This window comes from Lutra lutra, chromosome 12, assembly GCF_902655055.1.
Source record: "Lutra lutra chromosome 12, mLutLut1.2, whole genome shotgun sequence".
NCBI classification, from domain to species: domain Eukaryota; kingdom Metazoa; phylum Chordata; class Mammalia; order Carnivora; family Mustelidae; genus Lutra; species Lutra lutra.
In genome coordinates, this window is record NC_062289.1 from 63,056,945 (window position 1) to 63,078,261 (window position 21,317).

General features: G+C 36.3%; 1 protein-coding gene across 1 annotated transcript in view; it reads left to right on the forward strand.

The window, feature by feature from the left end:
- Window positions 1–21,317, forward strand: part of RNMT (RNA guanine-7 methyltransferase) — a 33,018-nt gene that overhangs the window by 5,852 nt on the left and 5,849 nt on the right. The window contains 8 exon segments of the mRNA XM_047696980.1: window positions 2,398–2,523; window positions 6,024–6,139; window positions 7,012–7,193; window positions 7,718–7,882; window positions 10,493–10,560; window positions 10,563–10,609; window positions 18,362–18,463; window positions 20,208–20,241. Of these exon segments, the coding sequence (XP_047552936.1) occupies window positions 2,398–2,523; window positions 6,024–6,139; window positions 7,012–7,193; window positions 7,718–7,882; window positions 10,493–10,560; window positions 10,563–10,609; window positions 18,362–18,463; window positions 20,208–20,241 (840 nt within the window).

A 21,317-nucleotide genomic window follows, 5' to 3' on the forward strand; every position in this document is an offset into this window, starting at 1 on the left:
CCCCGCTGAGTTCAGAGCCTGACACCAGGGGTTGATCCCACAACCCTGAGCCAAAATCAAGTTAGATGCTTAATTGACTGAACTACCCAGGCTCCCCAATAATTGAATAATTTTTAAAGGTACATTACTCATTCTGAATAGTATTAGGAGTGGGAACTAGGGTCATTATTTTGAACACATACTAATATTTTCTGTCTCACTTTGTTTTTAATATTCATGTTTTATTACAGAAATATGACTTATTTGTCTCTACTAGTTTTCAGCTAGGGTAATTGAATGTTGGCTCGTCAACCCCTCCCCTTTTATTTTTAAGGTTAGTATTATGGCATTTTTAATCTATACTTCTAAGGTAATTTATGGACTCTAGTCCTAATTTCTTTTCCTCTGTTCCTCATCATCCTCAGCAATATAGATAACTTCTAGGGTATTTTTTTTCTGATGTGTCATTTATTCATATATTTATTCATTGAATAAATATTTTAAGTTCAGCCATATTTTTCACATCATTAGTTGTATTATTTTTATAATCAAGGAAACAGGTCATTTTAAAAAAGTCTTAAGTCAGACTTAGCAAAAATTTTTTCTCCCCACATATTTATACTCTCCTTTCCTCCTTCAGCTGTTCAAGCAACTCCCTTAATGGGTGCATTGCTATCTGCACCTGTCTTTCTGGTCCTGGTGTAATCAGTGTGGTCTATTCTACTTCCTTCTCTGGCTTTTTTCCCCTTTCTCTTCTCATTGCCCATTCTTGGTCATTCATTTTTTTCTTTCTTGTTTGTACAGCTTAGTAACTGCTTGAATGTGATAAAGCTATCTCTGAGTAATGTTTCATGATGATTTTCCCTCTTACTAGTCTTACTGTATGGAAATAAAGAGTCGTTTTTTACTTATTCCATATTTGTTAATGCTATTTTTTAAAAAAGATTTATTTATTTTAGAGAGTGCATGTGTGTGTGTTCGTATGGGTTGGGGGAAGGGCAGAGGGAGGGAGGGAGAGAGAGAATCCTCAACCAGATCCCCCACTGAGCTTGGAGACTGATATGCGGCTCAATTCCAAGACCCTAGATTATGACCTGAGCCAAAATCAGGAGTTGACCAGTTAACCAACTGAGCTACCTGGGCACTCTGGTTATGCTGTTTTTTTAAGATTAATAGCAGAAAGTTAAATATAGAACATTTGTGCTTCTATTGAAATTATTTTAAGATCCTACAGACAGTGAAAGCCAGAAATATTCATACAGAATTTATTTTTTTTTATTTATTTATTTTTTTAGATTTTGCTTATTTATTTTAAGAGAGAGAAAACAGATGGTGGGAGGCAAGGGAGAGGGAGAAACAGCCTTTCTGCTAAGCAGGGAACTTGACACAGGGCTTGATCCCAGGACCCCAAGATCATGACCTGAGCCAGGCTCCCTGTGAATATTTTAGCAGTCAAAATGGTACACACATGAAATAGGAAATGTTAAACACAGAGTAATAGAGGAAGAATAGATCTACAAATCCGTATTATATCAGGTTTTAGAATTGCTGAATACTTCAGTTGTCTAAGAATACTAATATGCTTTTAACTGATATTTGAACCATTTGACTATTGATGTATGGGGTCCTATTGATACTATTTATTGGTTATCAATGTGATTTGGTAGATTGGGATGAAAGATTTCATTTTTTTGGAGTGTTTTAAGAATTTTCATCACAGGGGCGCCTGGGTGGCTCAGTGGGTTAAGCCGCTGCCTTCGGCTCAGGTCATGATCCCAGGTCCTGGGTTCGAGCCCCACGTCGGGCTTTCTGCTCGGCGGGGAGCCTGCTTCCTCCTCTCTCTCTGCCTGCCTCTCTGCCTACTTGTGATTTCTCTCTGTCAAATGAATAAATAAAATCTTTAAAAAAAAAAAAAAAAAAAAAGAATTTTCATCACAGTAAAATTAAGAGGTATGTATAGTTTTTGGACTAGTTCTTGTATTGGTTTTGGTGGTAAGCCTGACATCTTTTATAAAAGTCAGGCACTCTTATTATTCCATAATTATTTTGAATTAGTTAGGTATATTATAAGCTAAATGTTTAGTTTTTAGAAAGAGAAAACTACAAAAATTATGAGTAATTTTTTTTCATATGAACAAGTGTTGAACTTTCTTATATTAATTAGAATTTAAAATATCTGCTATTCAATGTTTAGTCAAATTCTAAAAATAACCTTCACAAACCTATATGAACTTTCTAAAATATTAGACATATATTCTGATATAAATGAAATGTTCACCAGAAGTTACAAATTAACTACATAAAAGAACATTTAATAGTTTATAATAATGTCAGGCAGGTGTTAGTAGGTATTAGGTGTAACAGTTCATGCTGTAGTAAAAATGGAGAAATGATTATTATGACATTTTTCTCTTTTAGGGGAATTTTTAGAAAAGGTACGACAGAAAAAAAAACGTGATATCACTGTTTTGGACCTGGGATGTGGTAAAGGTGGAGATTTGCTCAAGTGGAAAAAGGGAAGAATTAACAAGCTAGTTTGTACAGGTAAGATAAATAATGACATGGGAAAGAATAATTTGTGATCCATCAGGTAATTGGAAAATAAACAGAATCTCAGTATCACATGACACTAAAATATCTTAGAAGAAGATATCTGTGGCTGTGTTTGAGATGGGTGTTTTTTCAAATGAGTTTTGAGATTTTACTGATGGTGTTACATAATATAGTTAATGAGCCTGGGATAACTTGTCCTCCCTAAAAGGAGGGAAGTAATCAAAGATGGAGCCACGTCTAAAGCACAAACTTGAAACTTCCATTGGCCAAAGAGGACAGTTTCATCATCAAAAGGAATAGTGATTTCAGTGGATTGAAACACATCAAATAAAAGAAAAAAACCTGTTGTTCACCCTTGGAGGATGCTAGGAAACTTATTCATCATTTTATAATTCATAAATTAACGGTTGGGGTATCTTCCTTACCCTATGTGAACTGTATTTCAAGATGACCAAGTGGTTGAAAAGGGAAATTCCACTCTATTAAAAAATCAGAATGAGTAAGTGCAGTAGCACTGATGAAAATCACTATTTTCCATCCTTGATGAAATGATAGATCTAAGCAACAATCATAAAAAGTTGCTAAAGCTATTAGGTGAGAAAGGTTGATGGAATTTAGTAACTGAATGAATCAAGCACCTGAACTCACTAGTCAGCCTAACACTAAAGTGGGACAAGCAGATGTTATATTCTTCCAATGAGGTGAAGTACATAGCATCACCTGTGAAGTTACCTAAATTAACACTTAACTTTTTTGGTTTTATAAACACTATATACCCTTATTTTTAAGATTGGGGACCACTGGGGCACCTGGGTGGCTCAGATGGTTAAGCATCTGTCTTTGGCCCAGGTCATGATTTCAGGGTTCTGGGATGGAGCTTCGTATCAGGCTCCCTGGTCAGCGGGAAGCCTCCTTCCCCCTCGCTCTCTGCCTGTCTCTGCCTGCTTGTGATCTCTCTCTATCAAATAAATAAATAAAATTAAAAAAAAAAATTGAGGACCACCAGGACGTGTTTTCAAGTGAAAACACTTGACTGTGAAAAAAAAAACCACAATGAGATACCACCTCACACCAGTCAGAATGGCTAAAATTAACAAGTCAGGAAACAACCGATGCTGGCGAGGATGTGGAGAAAGGGGAACCCTCCTACATTGTTGGTGGGAATGCAAGCTGGTGCAATCACTCTGGAAAACAGCATGGAGGTTCCTCAAAAAGTTGAAAATAGAGCTACCTTATGACCCAGAAAGGTACTGTATATGTAGCTATAGCTATTGATTATAGAAATTAAAATTGAGAATTAAAATAGTATTTTTATTCATTAAGACATAAAGTTTAGCGAGAAGACTAGCACTTTAAATATTTTTCCGAATACTTTTAGAGTCTGGAATAATAGGAGACAACTGGGTTTTCATACCTGTTTCTGCATTCACTGTGTTGAGATGTGTTATTTGAAAAGGAGTTGTAAGATGAAGGGCTACTTTAACAGTCCTTTCAGATAATTGAGCATATTCATCTTTCATACTGTATCCAAACTCCACAGGTGGTAGTTCCTTAAAGATAGTTATAATGTAGCATTTGAATCTGTGTCAGTGAAATTTTTGTATTCTGTTATACTTAAATCCATTGGTCTCTCTTGTGCTTTGAATGGATTTTCTGCCCTGCAAGATTTTGTGATATTTGGAAAATAATGTCCACTAATATTATGCAGATCTTCTAAATGTTGACATCAAGAAATCACATTTTTTTTAATGTTGCCACCAATCAGACGTTTTAAGTATTGGGAAGACGCCCAGCCCATGGTGGTAGACGCAAGTGTTTCAAGTTGTAATTCTCACTTGAAATCTCAGGTTTTATCCTTGGTAACAAATACTGTCCTTTATTTTGCTTGAAGTGAGAGGCTCACTTGATTCATTTTCAAGAAAATGTCTGCCAGATTATAAAGTCTAAGTAACCAGTTTGTCTGTCAGTACTGCTTTCAAGTGAAAACACTTGACTGTGAAAAAAAAAACCCACAATGAGATACCACCTCACACCAGTCAGAATGGCTAAAATTAACAAGTCAGGAAATGACAGATGCTGGTGAGGATGCGGAGAAAGGGGAACCCTCATACACTGTTGGTAGGAATGCAAGCTGGTGCAACCACTCTGGAAAACAGCATGGAGGTTCCTCAAAAAGTTGAAAATAGAGCTACCTTATGACCCAGCAATTGCACTACTGGGTATTTACCCTGAAGATACAAACGTAGTGATCCAAAGGGGCACGTGCACCGGAATGTTTATAGCAGCAGTGTCCACAATAGCCAAACTATGGAAAGAATCTAGATGTCCATCAACAGATGAATGAATAAAGAAGATGTATAGATATACAATGGAATACTATGCAGCCATCAAAAGAAATGAAATCTTGCCATTTGCGACGACATGGATGGAACTAGAGGGTATTATGCTTAGCGAAATAAGTCAGACAGAGAAAGATAATTATCATATGATCTCCCTGATATGAGGAAGTTGAGATGCCACGTGGGGGATTTGGGGGGTAGGAAAAGAATAAATGAAACAAGATGGGATCGGGAGGGAGACAAACCATAAGAGACTCTTAGTCTCACAAAACAAACTGAGGGTTGCTGGGGAGAGGGGGGTAGGGAGAGGGTGGTGGGGTTATGGACATTGGGGAAGGTATATGCTATGGTGAGTGCTGTGAAGTGTGTGAACCTGGCGATTCACAGATCTGTACCCCTGGGGCTAATAATACGTTATATGTTAATAAAATAATAAAAAATTATATAAAGAAAAAAAAAGTGGCCAGTACAGCTCACAGCACAGTCACACCAGTCCGTTCAGACTTTACTAGGGAACACAGATGTTCTGTTACTTTCCATTTCATTACACAGAATATTGAAAAAGCACCAAGATTTAATAAAATCAACTTTTACTGCTTTATCAAGAACATTTAAAAATGAAATCGGTTTTTTCCCCCATGCTAGTTTATAGTGGTGAAGAAGATATCAAGTATTACCTGTGCACTACTAGCTTGTATTCATGATAAGGTGCCAGCTTTACTTTCCAGTGCTTTTGCATCACTATTGCAAATCCCACCACAGGAAAAAGCAAGTAACTTTTTATTAAGAAAAAATAAACTTGATATTTTCAAAGCTGGGCCTTGATATTTTCAAAGTTGGGCATATAGTTTACATTTTATAATTCAAATTGGAGTCTAAACTTTTTGCATTTAACTTGGAATAAGCATTTAAAAATCATGGTAGAACTTTTCTGTTATCACTACCTATTGAGAAAGCTTTTTATCTTTTTGAAAAATAATAAGGCATTTACATTGGAAGAGATACTTTTTGTTTTAAAGGAAATAGAACCTTTTTTGCTCTTACTAAGGATAGATTTCATGCTAAATGTCTATAGATTTGAACCATCTTTGCATTTACATCTTATCTCTGTGGGCCTTTGTTGCTAGTTACTAACGCCTGTCCTGCTTCCAGATATCGCTGATGTTTCTGTCAAACAGTGTCAGCAGCGGTATGAGGACATGAAAAATCGTTGTCGTGATAACGAATTTATTTTCAGTGCAGAATTTGTAACTGCTGATTGTTCAAAGGTACAGAATTTTTTTCAGTTTGTCAATTTATGTTTAATATTTTTAGTTTGGCTGAGTGATGTGTTTAAAAAGCAGTTAGTTCTTTTAGAATGTCCTTTGAAACACTGAAAGTCTCAGGACATGTATTTTCAGTTTCAGCTAGAAATTCTATTAATGATAAATTTCCTTAGATGACCCACTGAGTACTTCCGGGGGTTTTTTACTTCTAATAATCTGAAGTTTAGAAATCATTTGTTGCTTTTCTATTCCGACAAGATTTATTTTCCAGTATTTTAAAATAGAACTGAACTTACATTTTGTTTACCTTATAATTTATTAGGGTAGGTTCCCAATATATCAGAATTTGATGTTTTGCACTTTCTACTTGTTTCTGAATTTCTTAACTATTAAGTTTAAGAACTACAGAGGTGTTATGAAAGTGAGAAGGAAAAATGGTAGTATACTGCTAGAATGTTGGAAACCTTTAAAAACACTGGCACTTTTAAAAAGTATCCCAAAGGCCAGCTTTGTGAGTGTTTGGGTTTTTTTTTTTTAATCACAGTTATTGTTTGATATTTTACTTTAGCCTTGAAGTAAAGTCAAATAAAGCATCAACTTTCTTAAATGTCATATTTGGTTGATAGATTTTGAAACATGATTTCATTCTTAGTTTTTAAATTACCTTGAAAATGGGAATCAAATTCTGTTGAACCAAAAGGAAAAGATCATTTCATTGTGGACCTCATACATAATGAGAGAAAGAATAGGTGGTTGGGAGGACATATCTACTTTATTTTAAGGACCCTAATTCTAGAAATTAATTAGCAAAAAAGTTTTTATATTGCAGTTAACATCAAAATTTTGACCCATTTTAATTTTTAATTTTGTTTCAGGAACTTTTGATTAACAAATTTCGTGACCCAGAAATGTGCTTTGACATCTGCAGTTGTCAGTTTGTCTGTCATTATTCATTTGAATCCTATGAGCAGGCTGACATGATGCTCAGAAATGCTTGTGAGAGACTGAGCCCTGGAGGTTATTTTATTGGTACTACTCCCAATAGCTTTGAACTGATGTAAGTGCTTTTGATATATTGTTGTTTATAAGATACTCAGAATTAGGCTTATTGTAAAGTAGCAAATGTTTATCACAAATAGAGTTCATAAAACATGCCATGTTGATCTTATAAGGGCTGAATACTTTGATAATGTATTTGAGTAGATACTCAACATTTAAGGTCAAAACTTAGATTTACAGATGAATCTTTAAAACATCTTTGTGGGTAAATTGGAGACCTATGCTATACCCAGCCAGAGGTTGTAGTGCTACACAAACTCCAGATCAGATACTCAAAGACTTAGCTAGTAGTCATGATAATGAAGTGAAGCCTGTTTCCAGCCTAATTTTATTAGCAAGCATGTGAATTATCTGTTAATGTATTGCTTCTTAAAAGTAGTTCAGATCCAGTTAAAAAGCTGATCATGTATCTTTTTAAAATTGCATCTTTTAGTTTTTTCACATGCATAATCTGATCAGAATAAGTCTGAGCTAATAACAGCTTTAATCTTTTTATTTTGGTTTGGGGATAACCTTTAATAGAAGACGCCTTGAAGCTTCAGAAACAGAATCATTTGGGAATGAGATATATACTGTGAAGTTTCAGAAGAAAGGAGATTATCCTTTATTTGGCTGCAAATATGACTTCAACTTGGAAGGTGTTGTGGATGTCCCTGAATTCTTGGTCTATTTTCCATTGCTAAATGAGTAAGAATGTCATTAATCTGTTACTTTTCTCTTTTTGCCTTAAGAGAAAGAAAGAAAAAAAATTAGTATTTTTGTTCATTTCTTATTTTAAATGGAACCCAAAGAAAAAGTATAGCTTTGTAAAAAGAAAAAAGAAAAACTAACCTCAAGTTCAGGTTTATGCCATAGCTTCTTATACCTTGGTTATTTAGTTTTCTTTTATCCATGGAATTACTTTATCCTGTAGATAAGAAAGGGAGACTTTGTTGTTGCCTTCATCTTGTGGCAGAAAATACCTGACATTGAAAATAGTGAAAGATATTTTTTTAAACTGTTAGTAACTTTGTAATATAAATGAGTCTTCATAAAGCAAAGCTCCTCCTTTGATGAGGATAGGTATTGAAGGTTGTTTTACATTTCAGTATAGCTTTGAACTTTCGTACATCACATAGGCAGTGTTGATAAAAAGATCCTGATTCAAGAATGTATTCCACTCATGCACCTGGTTCTAGGTGTCCTCTAGCCACTCAGGTGCCTTTAAAATGAAAGTTTTTTTAAATGCTAGGAAGCACTAGCAATTTTTGTACTTAATTTGTTTAATGGTGATACACATGTATAGTCACAAGTCATCACTATAATATAAATTTTTTAAAGATTATTTACTAAAACAGTTACACGTCAGTGAGACAGGATCTGAAAAATGCATAGGATTTTGAGATGTGCTTTTGCAGTTTTATTAAAATGAGCAAAACATAGCTTTTATATGGCAAACTTATTCAAATTGGACAAATTGAGTCTTAGTTCTTTGTAATTTTGCTATTCTAAGGTGTACAACTTGATTTTATTTTCTGAAGGCTTATTTTGGAGACTAATGGTAGAAAAGTGAAACTGCCTAGCATAAAAGAGACTCTTAACTTACATTGTCTTCCAAGAAGGGGTTAATTCAAATTATGGGGAGCACTGTCTTACATATGCCTCTTACATACATATCCCAGTGGCTCTTACACATATTCTTTTTCATTGTCCTTTCCCCATTGTCCTTTCACTTCATAAGCCTTCTCATTGACCGTTGAGGAGTTATTTTCCCTTCATCTCCTCCTTTACCTTCTACTGAGATCATCCTCCAGACTCCTTATGTTGTCAACAAATACAGATACTATAAACTTTGGCAAATGCAGTAGGAAAAAACAGTATAACAGTGGAGACCTCATGTAATTGAGTACTTAAGGAATCCACCTGTGAAGAAGTGATGTTTAAGTCAACATCTAAAGGATGAAAAGAAGTTTGCCAGTTGAAGACTAGAAGGGAGATGTACCAGGTATAGGGACAATATATGTGAATGAGCTGAAGGAAACCATTGTGTGGGTTGTAAGGAATCAGGGCCCAAGTGGCTCAAGATGAGGCAGCATTGTTGTTATTATTTTTTTTTAATTAAGCTCTGTGCCCAGTGTGGGGCTTGAACTCATGATCCTGAGATCAAGAGTCACATACTGTGTAGTTATATGGACTGAGCCAGCCAGGTACCCCAAGGAAGCATTTCTTATAGATGAGTACATTAGAGGCCATGCAAAAGACTTTTGAATTGTGTTCTATTAAGTGGGCTAGAAAGCCACTGCAGGGCGTAGATGAGGGAAGTGACATGTATGTATTTTTTTGAAAGCTCAGTCTGGCTGTAGTTGGAAAATTCATTGAGGGAGAATAAGAATGAAAACAGGGAAACAAGCAATGCAGTATAGCTGAGTGGTGGTAATAGTTAAAGCAAGATGGTGGCCAAAGAAGTGTTAAGAACTACTTGAAGAATATTTTATAGGTAAACAGAGGATGTAGTGGTGTGTGGAACATTGGAAAGAGGATGGTAGCATGGAGAACTCTGAGGTTTCTGGCATGAATCATTAGATAGATTTACTGAAGTAGCAAAGATTGGCAGAACAATCTAGATGGGTTCAGCCATGATTTGGAAAGTTGGAGAATACCTGTGACGCATCCTGGTGGAGATTTCTAGGATGCAGTGGAATAAATGAGAATGACAAGAGAGAGCTGAGCTACAGATGGCTGTTGGCATGCTGTGTGAAGTCATGAAAGGGAAAATGAGTAATGCTCTGGGCCAAACTTCAGAACATTAGAAGTTAGGTAAAAGAAATTTGTAAAACAAACTGTGCTGAAGCAGCCCAAGATGTGGTTTAAAAATTAATAGTGTATCTTGTCAGAGAATCCAAGAGATGAAAGAGACTATTTTAAGAAGGAATGGTAGCTGTTCTTAATGCCACTGTGAGGGATCAAGTTAAATAAAATGGAATTAATAGAAAAGTGTCCCTATAGATGTTCATCCCCATCTCATAGCTTTCATTTTATTTCCTGACCTATTTGTTACAGTAATAGAGTTTCATTTTATTTCCTGACCTATTTGTTACAGTAATAGAGTTTCCTGTGACCCACTGAGATTTAGGATGCATGTTATCTTATAGATGTAATTATTGGCATGTTACTCTTCATTCATTTTGTATTCTCCTGTTGTGAATTTATAATAGTTTTTTGATGATCCCCAGACATTGTCACTGTTATGTGAAAGTAAACTATAGAGGAATTATAAATATTTCAGAAACATTTTCATTAAGTAATCTGTTTGGACAGAATGGCAAAGAAGTACAATATGAAACTAGTCTACAAAAAAACATTTCTGGAGTTCTATGAAGAAAAGATTAGAACAACGAAAATAAAATGCTGTTAAAACGAATGCAGGCCCTAGAGGTAGGTGTTTAGAAAAGGTATAAACGTTCCAGGTCTTGGTAAACTTGTTTGACTGTTTCTGGGATTCCTTTCAAGGCCATATAGATGCTCAATATTTATATAAGTCGTGGATTATTTTGTATCACTATAGACTCTTCAGCACCTAGGACAGAGCTTATTATAGAAACTTTACTTGGTGGGTACTCAGGAAATACTTGAATGAATGAATGAGTGAGTGAGTGGTGCTATCATCAAATTCTATTTTCTGGATAGTATTGCTTTTAAATAGGATTTCTTAACCTCAGGGCTCTTGGCATTTTAGACTTTAATTTCTTTGTTGTTAGGTGCTGTTCTAGTCACACTAGGACATTCAACAACATCTCCGGCATCTGTGCACTAGATTTTAGTAGCACCCCTGCCCTCAGTTGTGACACCCAAAAATGACTCCAGACATTACCAAATGTCCCCAGGGGTGCATTATTGCACTACTTCTTCACAGTATTGCCCTTTTGTTAACATTACTGATTTAAAAATCTTCCTGGCCAGGGTCTAAGTTGAGCTCATACCATGCCTAATTTTGTTCTTTGCTGACTCTCTAACAAAATGTGGTCTTTTAGACTATATTGTTGCTGGGACCTGCTTCTGGACTCCTTCGTGCTTTCCCTAATTGCAGCAATGACAGTTTCTATACAAGTTTTAAATAGAGTGGATAGCCATGGACTAGTTTTCCTTATGTCCTTTTTCAGTATTAGGTCTAAAATGGTGAGTGAACATTTTGTTCTTTTCTTTTTTTCTTAGATTTTTTAAAATTTTATTTATTTGACACAGAGATCACAAGTAGAGCAGAGAGGCAGGCGGGGGGGGAAGCAGGCTCCCCACTGAGCAGAGAGCCCGATGTGGGGCTCGATTCCAGGACCCTGAGATCATGACCTGAGTTGAAGGCAGAGGCTTAACCCACTGAGCCACCCAGGCACCCCAACATTTTATTCTTGATCAATAGGATCATATTAATCAACTGATCATTGAACTTCTTCAGAGAGTTCATTCAACTTAGAATTTTTTTAGAGTACTTTAAACATATTCATTATTTTGCTAATTACCCCACAGAGTAGGCAAAACAGTGACCGTCCATATTTTAAAATGGGCAGTCTGAGGCCCAGAGAGGATATGTGACTTGTTCAAGGTAACAAAACTATTAACCTTCATACTTTCTTTAGTTTTTATAGGTGATTTTTAAACAAAAGTCTCCTGCTGTAGTTGCATCCATACAACTTTCCCAATTTGGAGTGGAAGCATCCTTTTTAAATCCTAAATTATTTTTTGAAACCATTAAACCACTAAAATGTTACATTTGTCATTAGTTGTATTTCCTATATTTTAGAATTAAGAATATTTTTATTCACTTTATGTTAGCAGAAGCTTGTTTTTATTTTGAGGGAGAATAGAAAACTAGAAAAAGTGTATGTATACAAATCGCCACACACACACACGCATGTATGGTGTCATCTTTCCTGGTGCTTTGCATGTACAAAAACATGTACTTAAGCAGCAAACAGCCGAATTTAGTATCTGAGCTTATTGTAGGATGCATATAAAGAAAGAGGAAAGAGAAGATAGCAAAGTAGACATTTCCGGATCATTTTCTTCAAAACTGATCAGGAAGATCTGGGTGTAAACTGAGTCCTTGCCAGCTGGTTTGCTGCAAAAAGACAAGGTAATTAAAAAGAATATGTAAGCTTTGTAGAATAGACGGTTGTTAAAAATATTAAGTATTCTATATAGTTCATTCTGTTCTGATTTACATGTATTACAGAGCAGTTCACTTCCTAGTATAAGGGGATGCTACTTGAAATGGATTAAAAATAATGCTTGAGCCAGGCGCCTGGGTGGCTCAGTCATTAAGTATCTGCCTTTGGCTCAGGTCATAATTCCAGGGTCCTGGAATTGAGTCCTGCATCAGGTTCTCACTCAGCGGGAAGCCTGCCTCTCCCTCTCCCACTCTCCCTGCTTGTGTTCCCTCTCTTGCTATCTCTCTCTGTCAAATAAATAAATAAATATTTAAAAAAAAATAAATAATGCTTGAGGTAATTTGAATAAACATTTGACCAACTTAGCCTTAACAACAAAGCAGTGTGTGTGTGTGTGTGTGTGTGTGTGAAATATGGAGACTGCCCATAATTTAGAGGCTGGGTTATTTTCCTTATCTTCTTGAACTCACAGTGTTCTCTGTTGACTCAAGTTGTTTTTCTGTATTTTGTTTTTTTAAGTTTTCATTTTAATCACCAAGTGCTCATCAGGACAAGTGCACTCCTTAATCCCTGCCCATTGTTTCACCCATCCTGCCCAACTATCTTTCCTCCGGTAACCATCCATTTATTTCTGTAATTAAAAGTCCATTTCTTGTTTTAGTTCTTCCTTAGTGATTTGGATCCCTTTTATTTCTTTTTGTTGTCCGATTGCTGTGGCTAGGATTTTTAGTACTATGCTGAATAAAAATGGTCAGAGTGAACATACTTGTCTTGTTCCTGACCTCTTAGGGAAAAGGCTTTCAGTTTTTCCCCATTAAGGATGATGTTGGCTTTGGGTTTTCATATATGACCTTTATTCTGTTGAAATAGGTTCCCTCTAAACCTACTTTGTTGAGGGTTTTTAGCATGAGTGGATGTTGTACTTTGTCAGATGTGTTTTCTGCATCTATTGAAATGATCATGGTTCTTACCATTTCACTTATTGATGTAATGTATCACAACTGATTCATGAATATTGAACCATCCTTACACCCCAGGAGTAAATCCCACTTGATCCTGGTGAATGATTTTTTTTTTAATCTATTATTGAACCCGGTTTGCTAGTATTTTGTTGAGGATTTTTGCGTCTGTGTTCATCAGAGGTATTGGCCTGTAGTTCTTTTTGTGTGTGTGGTGTCTATCTGGTTTTTGTATCAGGGCAATGCTGGCCTCATAGAATGAATTTGGAAGTTTTCCTTTTCTATTTTTTAGAATAGTTTGAGAAGAGTAGATATTAACTCTTTTTTAAATGTTTAATAGAATTTGCATGGAAGCCATCTGTCCTGGACTTTTGTTTGTTGGGAGTTTTTTGATGACTGATTCAATTTCTTTGCATGTTCAAATTTTCTATTTCTTCCTTTTTCAGTTTTGGTAGGTTATAGGTTTCTAGGAATTGATCCATTTCTTCTTAGTTGTCCAATTTGTTGGCATATAATTTTTCATAATGTTCTCTTATAATTATATTTCTATGGTGTTTGTTGTTACTTTGCCTTCCTCATTTGAGATTCTGTTTATTTAGGTCCTTTTTCTTGATGAGTCTGGCTGGAGGTTTATCAGTTTTACTGATTTTTTTTCAAAGAATCAGCTTCCAGGTTCATTGCTTTTTGTTTAGCTGTTTTTTAGTTTCTACATCATTTATTTCTGTTCTGATCTTTACTATTTCCATCCTCCTACTGATTTTAGTTTTGTTTATTGTTCTTTATCTAGATCCCTTAGGTGTAAGGTTAGGTTCTTTGAGAGTTTTCTTACTTCTTGAGGTAGGCCTGTATTGCTATAAGCATCCCTTTAGAACCGCTTTTGCTGCATTCCCAAAGGGTTTGGACTGTTGTGTGTTTGTTTTCATTTGTTTCCATTTACTTTTTTTATTTCTTCTATTTCCTGGTTGACCTATTCATTGTTTAGTAGCATGTTATTTAACTTCCCTTCATTTGTGGTCTTTGTACATTTTTTCTTGACTTCTAGTTTCATAGCATTCTGGTCAGAAAGATGCATGGTATGACTTTGATCTTTTTTAAATTTCTTGAGGCTTGTTCTGTGGCCTAATGTGCAGTCTGTTCTGGAGAATGTTCCATGTATACTTGAAAAGAATGTGTATTCTGCTGTTTTAGGATAGAATGTTCTGAATATACCTGTTAAATACAACTGGTCGGCCGTGTTATTTAAAGCCATTGTTTCCTTGTTGATTTTCTGTTTAGATGATCTGTGCATTTATATAAGTGGGCAGTTAAAGTTACCTACTATTATTGTATTTTTATCAGTGAGTTCCTTTATGTTTGTTATTAATTGTTTTATGTATTTGGGTGCTTCCATGTTGGGGGCATAAATATTTACAATTGTCATAACTTCTTTGGGGATTATCCCCTTTATTATTATCTACTGCCCCTCTTGGTCTCTTATTATAGTCTTTGTTTTGAAATATATTGCACATTGGGGAGGGTATGTGCTATGGTGAGCACTGTGAATTGTGTTGGACTGATGAATCACAGACCTGTACCCCTAAAACAAATAATACATTATATGTTAATTTTAAAAAAAATAAAATTTATTTTTTGCAATATAAGTACTGCTACTACCCTATCTTTTGACATCCACTAGTATGATAAATGTTTCTCCATCCCCTCACTTTCTTTTTTTTTTTTTAAGATCTATTTATTTATTTTACTGTGTGAGAGAGAGAGAGAGAGGATGGGAAGCAGCGAGGGGCAGAGGGAGAGGGAGACAGAATGCCAAGGAGACTCCTTGCTGAATGTAGAGCCTGATATGGGGCTTAATCCCAGTACCCTAAGATCTTGACCTGAGCCAAAACCAAGAGTCAGACACTCAATAGACTGTGCCACCTAGGCACCCTTTCACATCCCTCACTTTCAATCTGTAGGTGTTCTTAGGACTAAAATGAATCTCTTGTGTGCAGCATATAGATGGATCTTGTTTTTTATCCATTCTGTTACCCCGTGTCTTTTGATCGGTATGTTTAGTCCATTTCCATTCAAAGTAATTATTGATGGTTATGTATTTGTTGCCATTTTATTATTTGTTTTGTGGTTCTTTCTGGAGATTTTCCCTGATTCTTTCTTCTTTTTCTTTCATAGTTTGCAGGTTTTCTTTAGTGATATATTTAGATTTCTTTCTTTTTATTCCTTGCATATTAGTGGTTTTGACATGTGGTTACCATTAGGTGTGTGTATATCTTCTGCATATAGCAGTCTATATTAATTTGATAGTTGTTTAAGTTTGAACCCATTCTTTACTCTTCCCTGGTTTTAGGTATATGGTGTCCAGTTTCATATCCTTTTATTTTGAGAGTTCCTTGACTGAGTTTTTACAGAAACATTCATATTTACTGCTTCTGTGTTTCCTACTTTCATACTGTCATTTTTGGTCTTTCTTTTCCACTTGAAGAATCCCCTTTAATATTTCTTTTAGGGCTGGTTTAGTGGTCACAAACTCCTTTAGGTTTGTTTGTCTGGGAAACTCTTTAATCTCTCCTTCTGTTCTTAGTGATAGCTTTGCTGGATAGAGTATTCTTGGCTACTGATTTTTCCCGTTCAGTGTTTTTCAGTATGTCATTCCACTCCCTTTTGGCTTCAGGAGTTTCTATGGAAAAATCTCCTGCTAACCTTATGGGTTTTCCCCTCTAAGTTAATGACTTCTTTTGTCTTGCTGCTTTTAATATTTTCCTTTCATTACTGTATTTTGCAAATAGAATTACAGCATGCCTTGGTGTGGATCTGCTATTCTTGATTTTGATGGGGGTTCTCTGTGCTTCTGGATCTGCACATCTGCTTCCTTCTCCAGAGTAGGGAACTTTTCACCTGTTAATTTCTTCAAATAAATTATCTGCCCCTTTTTCTCTCCTTCTAGGACCACTATAAATGAATGTTATTTTATTTTGTTCTAAGTTTATTTTGGTATATTTATTCCCTAAGTTACTTTTGTTCTTTTTTTTTTTTTTTTTTTTAATTTTTATTTTGTTTTCAGCATTAACAGTATTCATTATTTTTGCACCACACCCAGTGCTCCATGCAATTCCGTGACCAAGTTTACTTTTGTTCTATTTATTGAGTTCCCTAAGTTATTTTTGTTCTATTTATTTTTTTCTCTCTTTTGTTCAGCTTGATATTTTTCCACAACTGGGTTTCTGGGTCATTAATTTGTTCCTCTGCTTCTTTCGGCCTGCTGTGATTCCATTATGCGTGTTTTTCATTTGTTTTTTAATCCCTTTATATCTCTGTTACATGTGTTAATGGTCTCACTGATGTTCTCTATTCTTCTCAAGTCAAATGAGTATTCTTATGATCATTACTTTAAATTCTCCATCAGGCATGTGCTTATATCTGTTTCATTTAGATCTCTAGCCACGGCCTTGTCCTATTTTCATTTGGGACAAATTTCTCTGGTCTTATTTGTCTGTGTCTCTTTGTGTTGGAAAGTTAGCTACATCTCCTGTTCTTGAGGATAATGGCTTAGGAAGAGAGGTTCTCTAGTGCTCTGCCGCATAGTGCCCTTGGTCCCCAGGGCCTGGTGTGTGCAGGAGTGTCTTCGGCGTGTGTTTTGTGTGCTCTGCTGTTGTGTCCTGGTCTCTCTGTCCTTAGGCTAGTCATCTGCAGAGGCTGTCTTTGCCTGTTGTGAGCAGTATTTGTTCCCTGGCTTGAATGTGTGTTTTATCAAGATGTGCTCTGGTCTGCTTGTGAGATAGGACTTCTTGCTCTGCTGCTGGAACTGAGGCCCTGCAAAACACCCAGGTAGGCAGATGTGTGGGTATGGGTTTGGGCCCGTTTTCTATGGAAGGGGGCCCACCACAGTGGGACTGAGGCAAGGGTTCTTGGGAAGGGCTGTTCCACCAGAGTGTAGGCAGGGTCAGATTGTCATAAGCAGTTTAGGTAGTGAGTGTTCACAAGTACTGGTTCCTGCAGGTGGCTGGTGTTTATGCTGAGGGACTACGAAAGGAAATGATGCCGGCCAGTTCCTTTATTCTTGGAGGAGTCTCTGATCATTGGCTCTCTTGGGCATGTTCTGAGATGAGCAATTAACCTTCCCACTGCCTGCCCCAGGCACTCTTCAGATTGCTGTTTCCATGTTATATGTCTGCAGGCTGTTTCTGTGCTTTTTCTTCAACAGCAGCCCCAGTGTCCTTCTCTGAGCTTTCCCAGATCCAAACACACACTGACCAGGCTTTAAGCCTGCTGGGTTGCAAGAACTCAGGACATTCAGGCCCTCTTGCTTCCAAGCCAAATGCGTGAGGATTTGTTTTCCCCATATGCTTCCTTGCATATTGGTCTATTTCTCACCCTTCTCAGTGACTGCAACTTCCTCCCCACCAACGTGGCTACCATCTGCTTTTTCCAAACCGTGTCTCTGCATTTTCTGCCTTCTTCAGTGTGGTCTCTTCTCTACCTTCAGTCGTAGAGTTTGTTTTACCAGTCTTCAGACTGATTCCTGGGGTATTTAGGATGACTTGATAGTTACTTTGTTGAATTCATAGTATGAGGTGAGCCTCTGGGCCTCTTACTCCACCACCATCTTCCACCAGGACTTTGAGTTTTTCATTTGTATTATTTATAATTTCTGTTCATGTTTCTGATGGCTAGTACATCACCATAATGTTTAAATTAATATTTAGCTCTTTTGATAATAACTTCCTTCAGCTTTGTGTCAGAACAGAACAGGTCTTTCCCTGCGAGTCGGGAGATGCAAGTGTTTGCTGCTAAGTGATTCTTGAGGTGATTAAATAAAGGTACAGTTTTGTCTAACTATAAATATTCTATGATTATCATTAAAGTTGACTGTCGATAATAGCTACTTTGTTAGGAGAGGATCCCCTTCTCCCATTTTTTTTCTGTATTTCAAAAGAATGTGTGGTTTATATTGCTGAAATAATACTTAAGGATTATTTTCTTAATTATTTTTTTCTGTGACTTACTGTTTTTACTTCTGAATTATAAGTTTCATTTAATTTCCTAACTAGGAATTTCACTTGCTTCCCTAGCCATATCCAGCAAATGAGAATTCCAAACTTGCCTCTGAGAAGATAGATGACTATGAACATGCAGCAGAGTACATGAAGAACAGTCAAGTAAGGTTACCTCTGGTAAGTTTTCACGTGTAGCCTGTTTTCCAGAAAATGAAAAACAAAAGCTCATGTTTTATGGAAACTTACGAAATGATTTCATTGGTTTACAAATCAGATACATGTCAGTATATCTCCCCTTTTTAGAAACAGAATAGAAAAGAAATATGTCAGTACTGAGAATGGAGTGATAGGCTGGGGAGGAAAGTTACAAGCTTGATTGGAGAGTTTCTTTCTATGTCATTATGTCTTAACCTAGGCGCTGCTGACTCATTGTGTTCCATAGATAAAATTCATGGGCTCATGAACTTACATGGAGAAAAATTACATCTCCATTTTCACTGACTTCTACATGGAAGTTCACGCTTTCTTTAATTAAGAATGCAGTAGTACCACAATGGTATTAGATATAGCTGTGACTTTGCTATCAATAGAAATTACAGATATTTGCATAACACATATCCGGGGACATCTTAGACTATCGTTTATATTCACCACTTCTTCAAAATTGTATTAGTTACTCTGTCTTGTTAGTGTATGTGCAAAGCAGCATATATATGACTATATCAACGTGTTTTTTAGTATTTTGGTAACTATTTTAAACATAATTTATTTCCTTTGAATGATATGGATTTTGTGATTCCTTTGTAAAAGCATGAAAAATCTTATTCCCTCCTCCTATGCTACTAGATGTTTCAAGATAGGCTTTTTTATTTTTTCAATTTCCAGGTTAAAAATATAAGTAGATGCTTTTTCTAGTTACACACATGCACAGGTACCCTCTTTACACAAATTCACCCTTTGGTTGAGAATCAGTGGTTTAGAGAATTAGGCAGGAGGACAAAATTCAGAGGATAACATTAAAATTTCATTTATTGGGGCGCCTGGGTGGCTCAGTGGGTTAAGCCGCTGCCTTCGGCTCAGGTCATGATCCCAGGTCCTGGGTTCGAGCCCCACATCGGGCTTTCTGCTCAGCAGGGAGCCTGCTTCCTCCTCTCTCTCTCTGCCTGCCTCTCTGCTTACTTGTGATTCTCTCTGTCAAATAATAAATAAATCTTTAAAAAAAAATTTCACTTATTTCTTTTACATATTTAGTTCACAATAATAGTAACATTAAATTATGTGTATAGTTGGTGCTTGGGCAGTGTGGGGGTGATTCCCCATGTAGTCAAAAGTAAACCTATAACTTTTGACTCCAGACTTAATGACTCTAATAGTTGGCTATTAATAACTGATAGACAACTGTTGACCAGAAGCCTTCCAATATCATGATCAGTTAATTAGTACATATTTTGTATGTATTGTATTACATGCTGTATTCTCACAAAAATGTAAGCTAGAGAAATGTTATTAAGAAAATCAAAAGGAGGGGCACCTGGGTGGCTCAGTGGGTAAGCCTCTGCCTTCGGCTCGGGTCACGATCCCAGGGCCCTGGGATTGAGCCCCACATCGGGCTCTCTGCTCAGCGGGGAGCCTGCTTTCCCTCTCTCTCTGCCTGCTTGTGATCTCTGTCTGTCAAATAAATAAATAAAATCTTAAAAAAAAAAAAAAGAAACAAGGAAAAGGAAACACATTTAGATTATTTGTTGAAAAAAATACACATATAACTATAGCTGCATAATTCAAACCTGTGTTGTTCAAGGGTCAACTTATATTTATAGTGAAGTGGGGGTGTTTGGGCACTTCTCTGCAGTATTGAAAAATAGGCATTTATGTACTTCTATATTCAATCTAAAAATGTTCTTTCTTTTTTCTTTAATTTCAGGGAACCTTAAGTAAGTCGGAGTGGGAAGCCACAAGTGAGTATATCATCAGTATAGATTAACTGACATTTTCAAAGATCGTTTCAGAGTGATCATTAAAATTTGAAAACTTTGGAATTTTTCCAACACATATTAGGGTGTGTGTGTTTATGTTTACATAGAATCCCTATGTATGTTTAATGCCCCCTTTCTTGCACAGCTGTTTAGTGCCAGGAGAAAATATATGCAGAATGTTCCTTAATATAAACTTTCATGAGCATTCTTAAACACTTTCATTGCTTACTCATTACTACATAGCCACCTGTATTTGCTATCTTTACCTCAGATTTCTGTTGGAAATTCTGGCTTTTAGAACACTACGACGTATCTTGTCTAGCCACTCTGACATTGACAACAAAGGCATAATTAATAGGTACTAGAACATTTAGTGAAGCAGCAATGAGCAGGATATTTTAAAGGGATGTGTGATTGGGAAGGGCCTGGTATGGAGACATGCTGAAGTGAGGTGCCTGTCTTTGGAAGAGAAGTCAGAGGCCTGGCAAATCTGTTAAGTCCGTGGATGCTGAGGAAGTGAAAGCCCAGATCCTCAGTGTTAAGATGATGATAATACCCTCATATGGCTGCCCTGAGGACATAAAAAGTAGTTTTCTTGTTCATTTAAGTATTTGTTAACTCTGTTGAAGGCATAAGTGGTAATCAGAGACAATCTGTTTGATAACGGTTGAGTTATTATATAAATTTCTTTGAAAGGGCTTTGGGGGAATAAAAAACAATAGAGTCGTAATCTCTACTTTCCAGATGTATACTGTCTAATGGAAGAAACAGACACAGATAAAGGCAGTACTAGGCAAACTGTTTGAAGTGCTGACGTTTCTATAATGGGGAAAAGAGATGAAGGAGAGCATAAGGAAAAGCAGTAAAATCTGGGAAATAGTAATAGCTGATATAATTGAGTAACACGTGCTCAAGCATGACTGGAGAGTTTTCATATGTTTTAACTCATTTAATCCTCACAAACTTAGGGGTAGGCTACTTTTTGTAGTATCTTCACAGATTAAAAGAAGCACTTTGATAACTTGTCTGAGGTCTCAGAGCTTACCCAGGTGATTCAT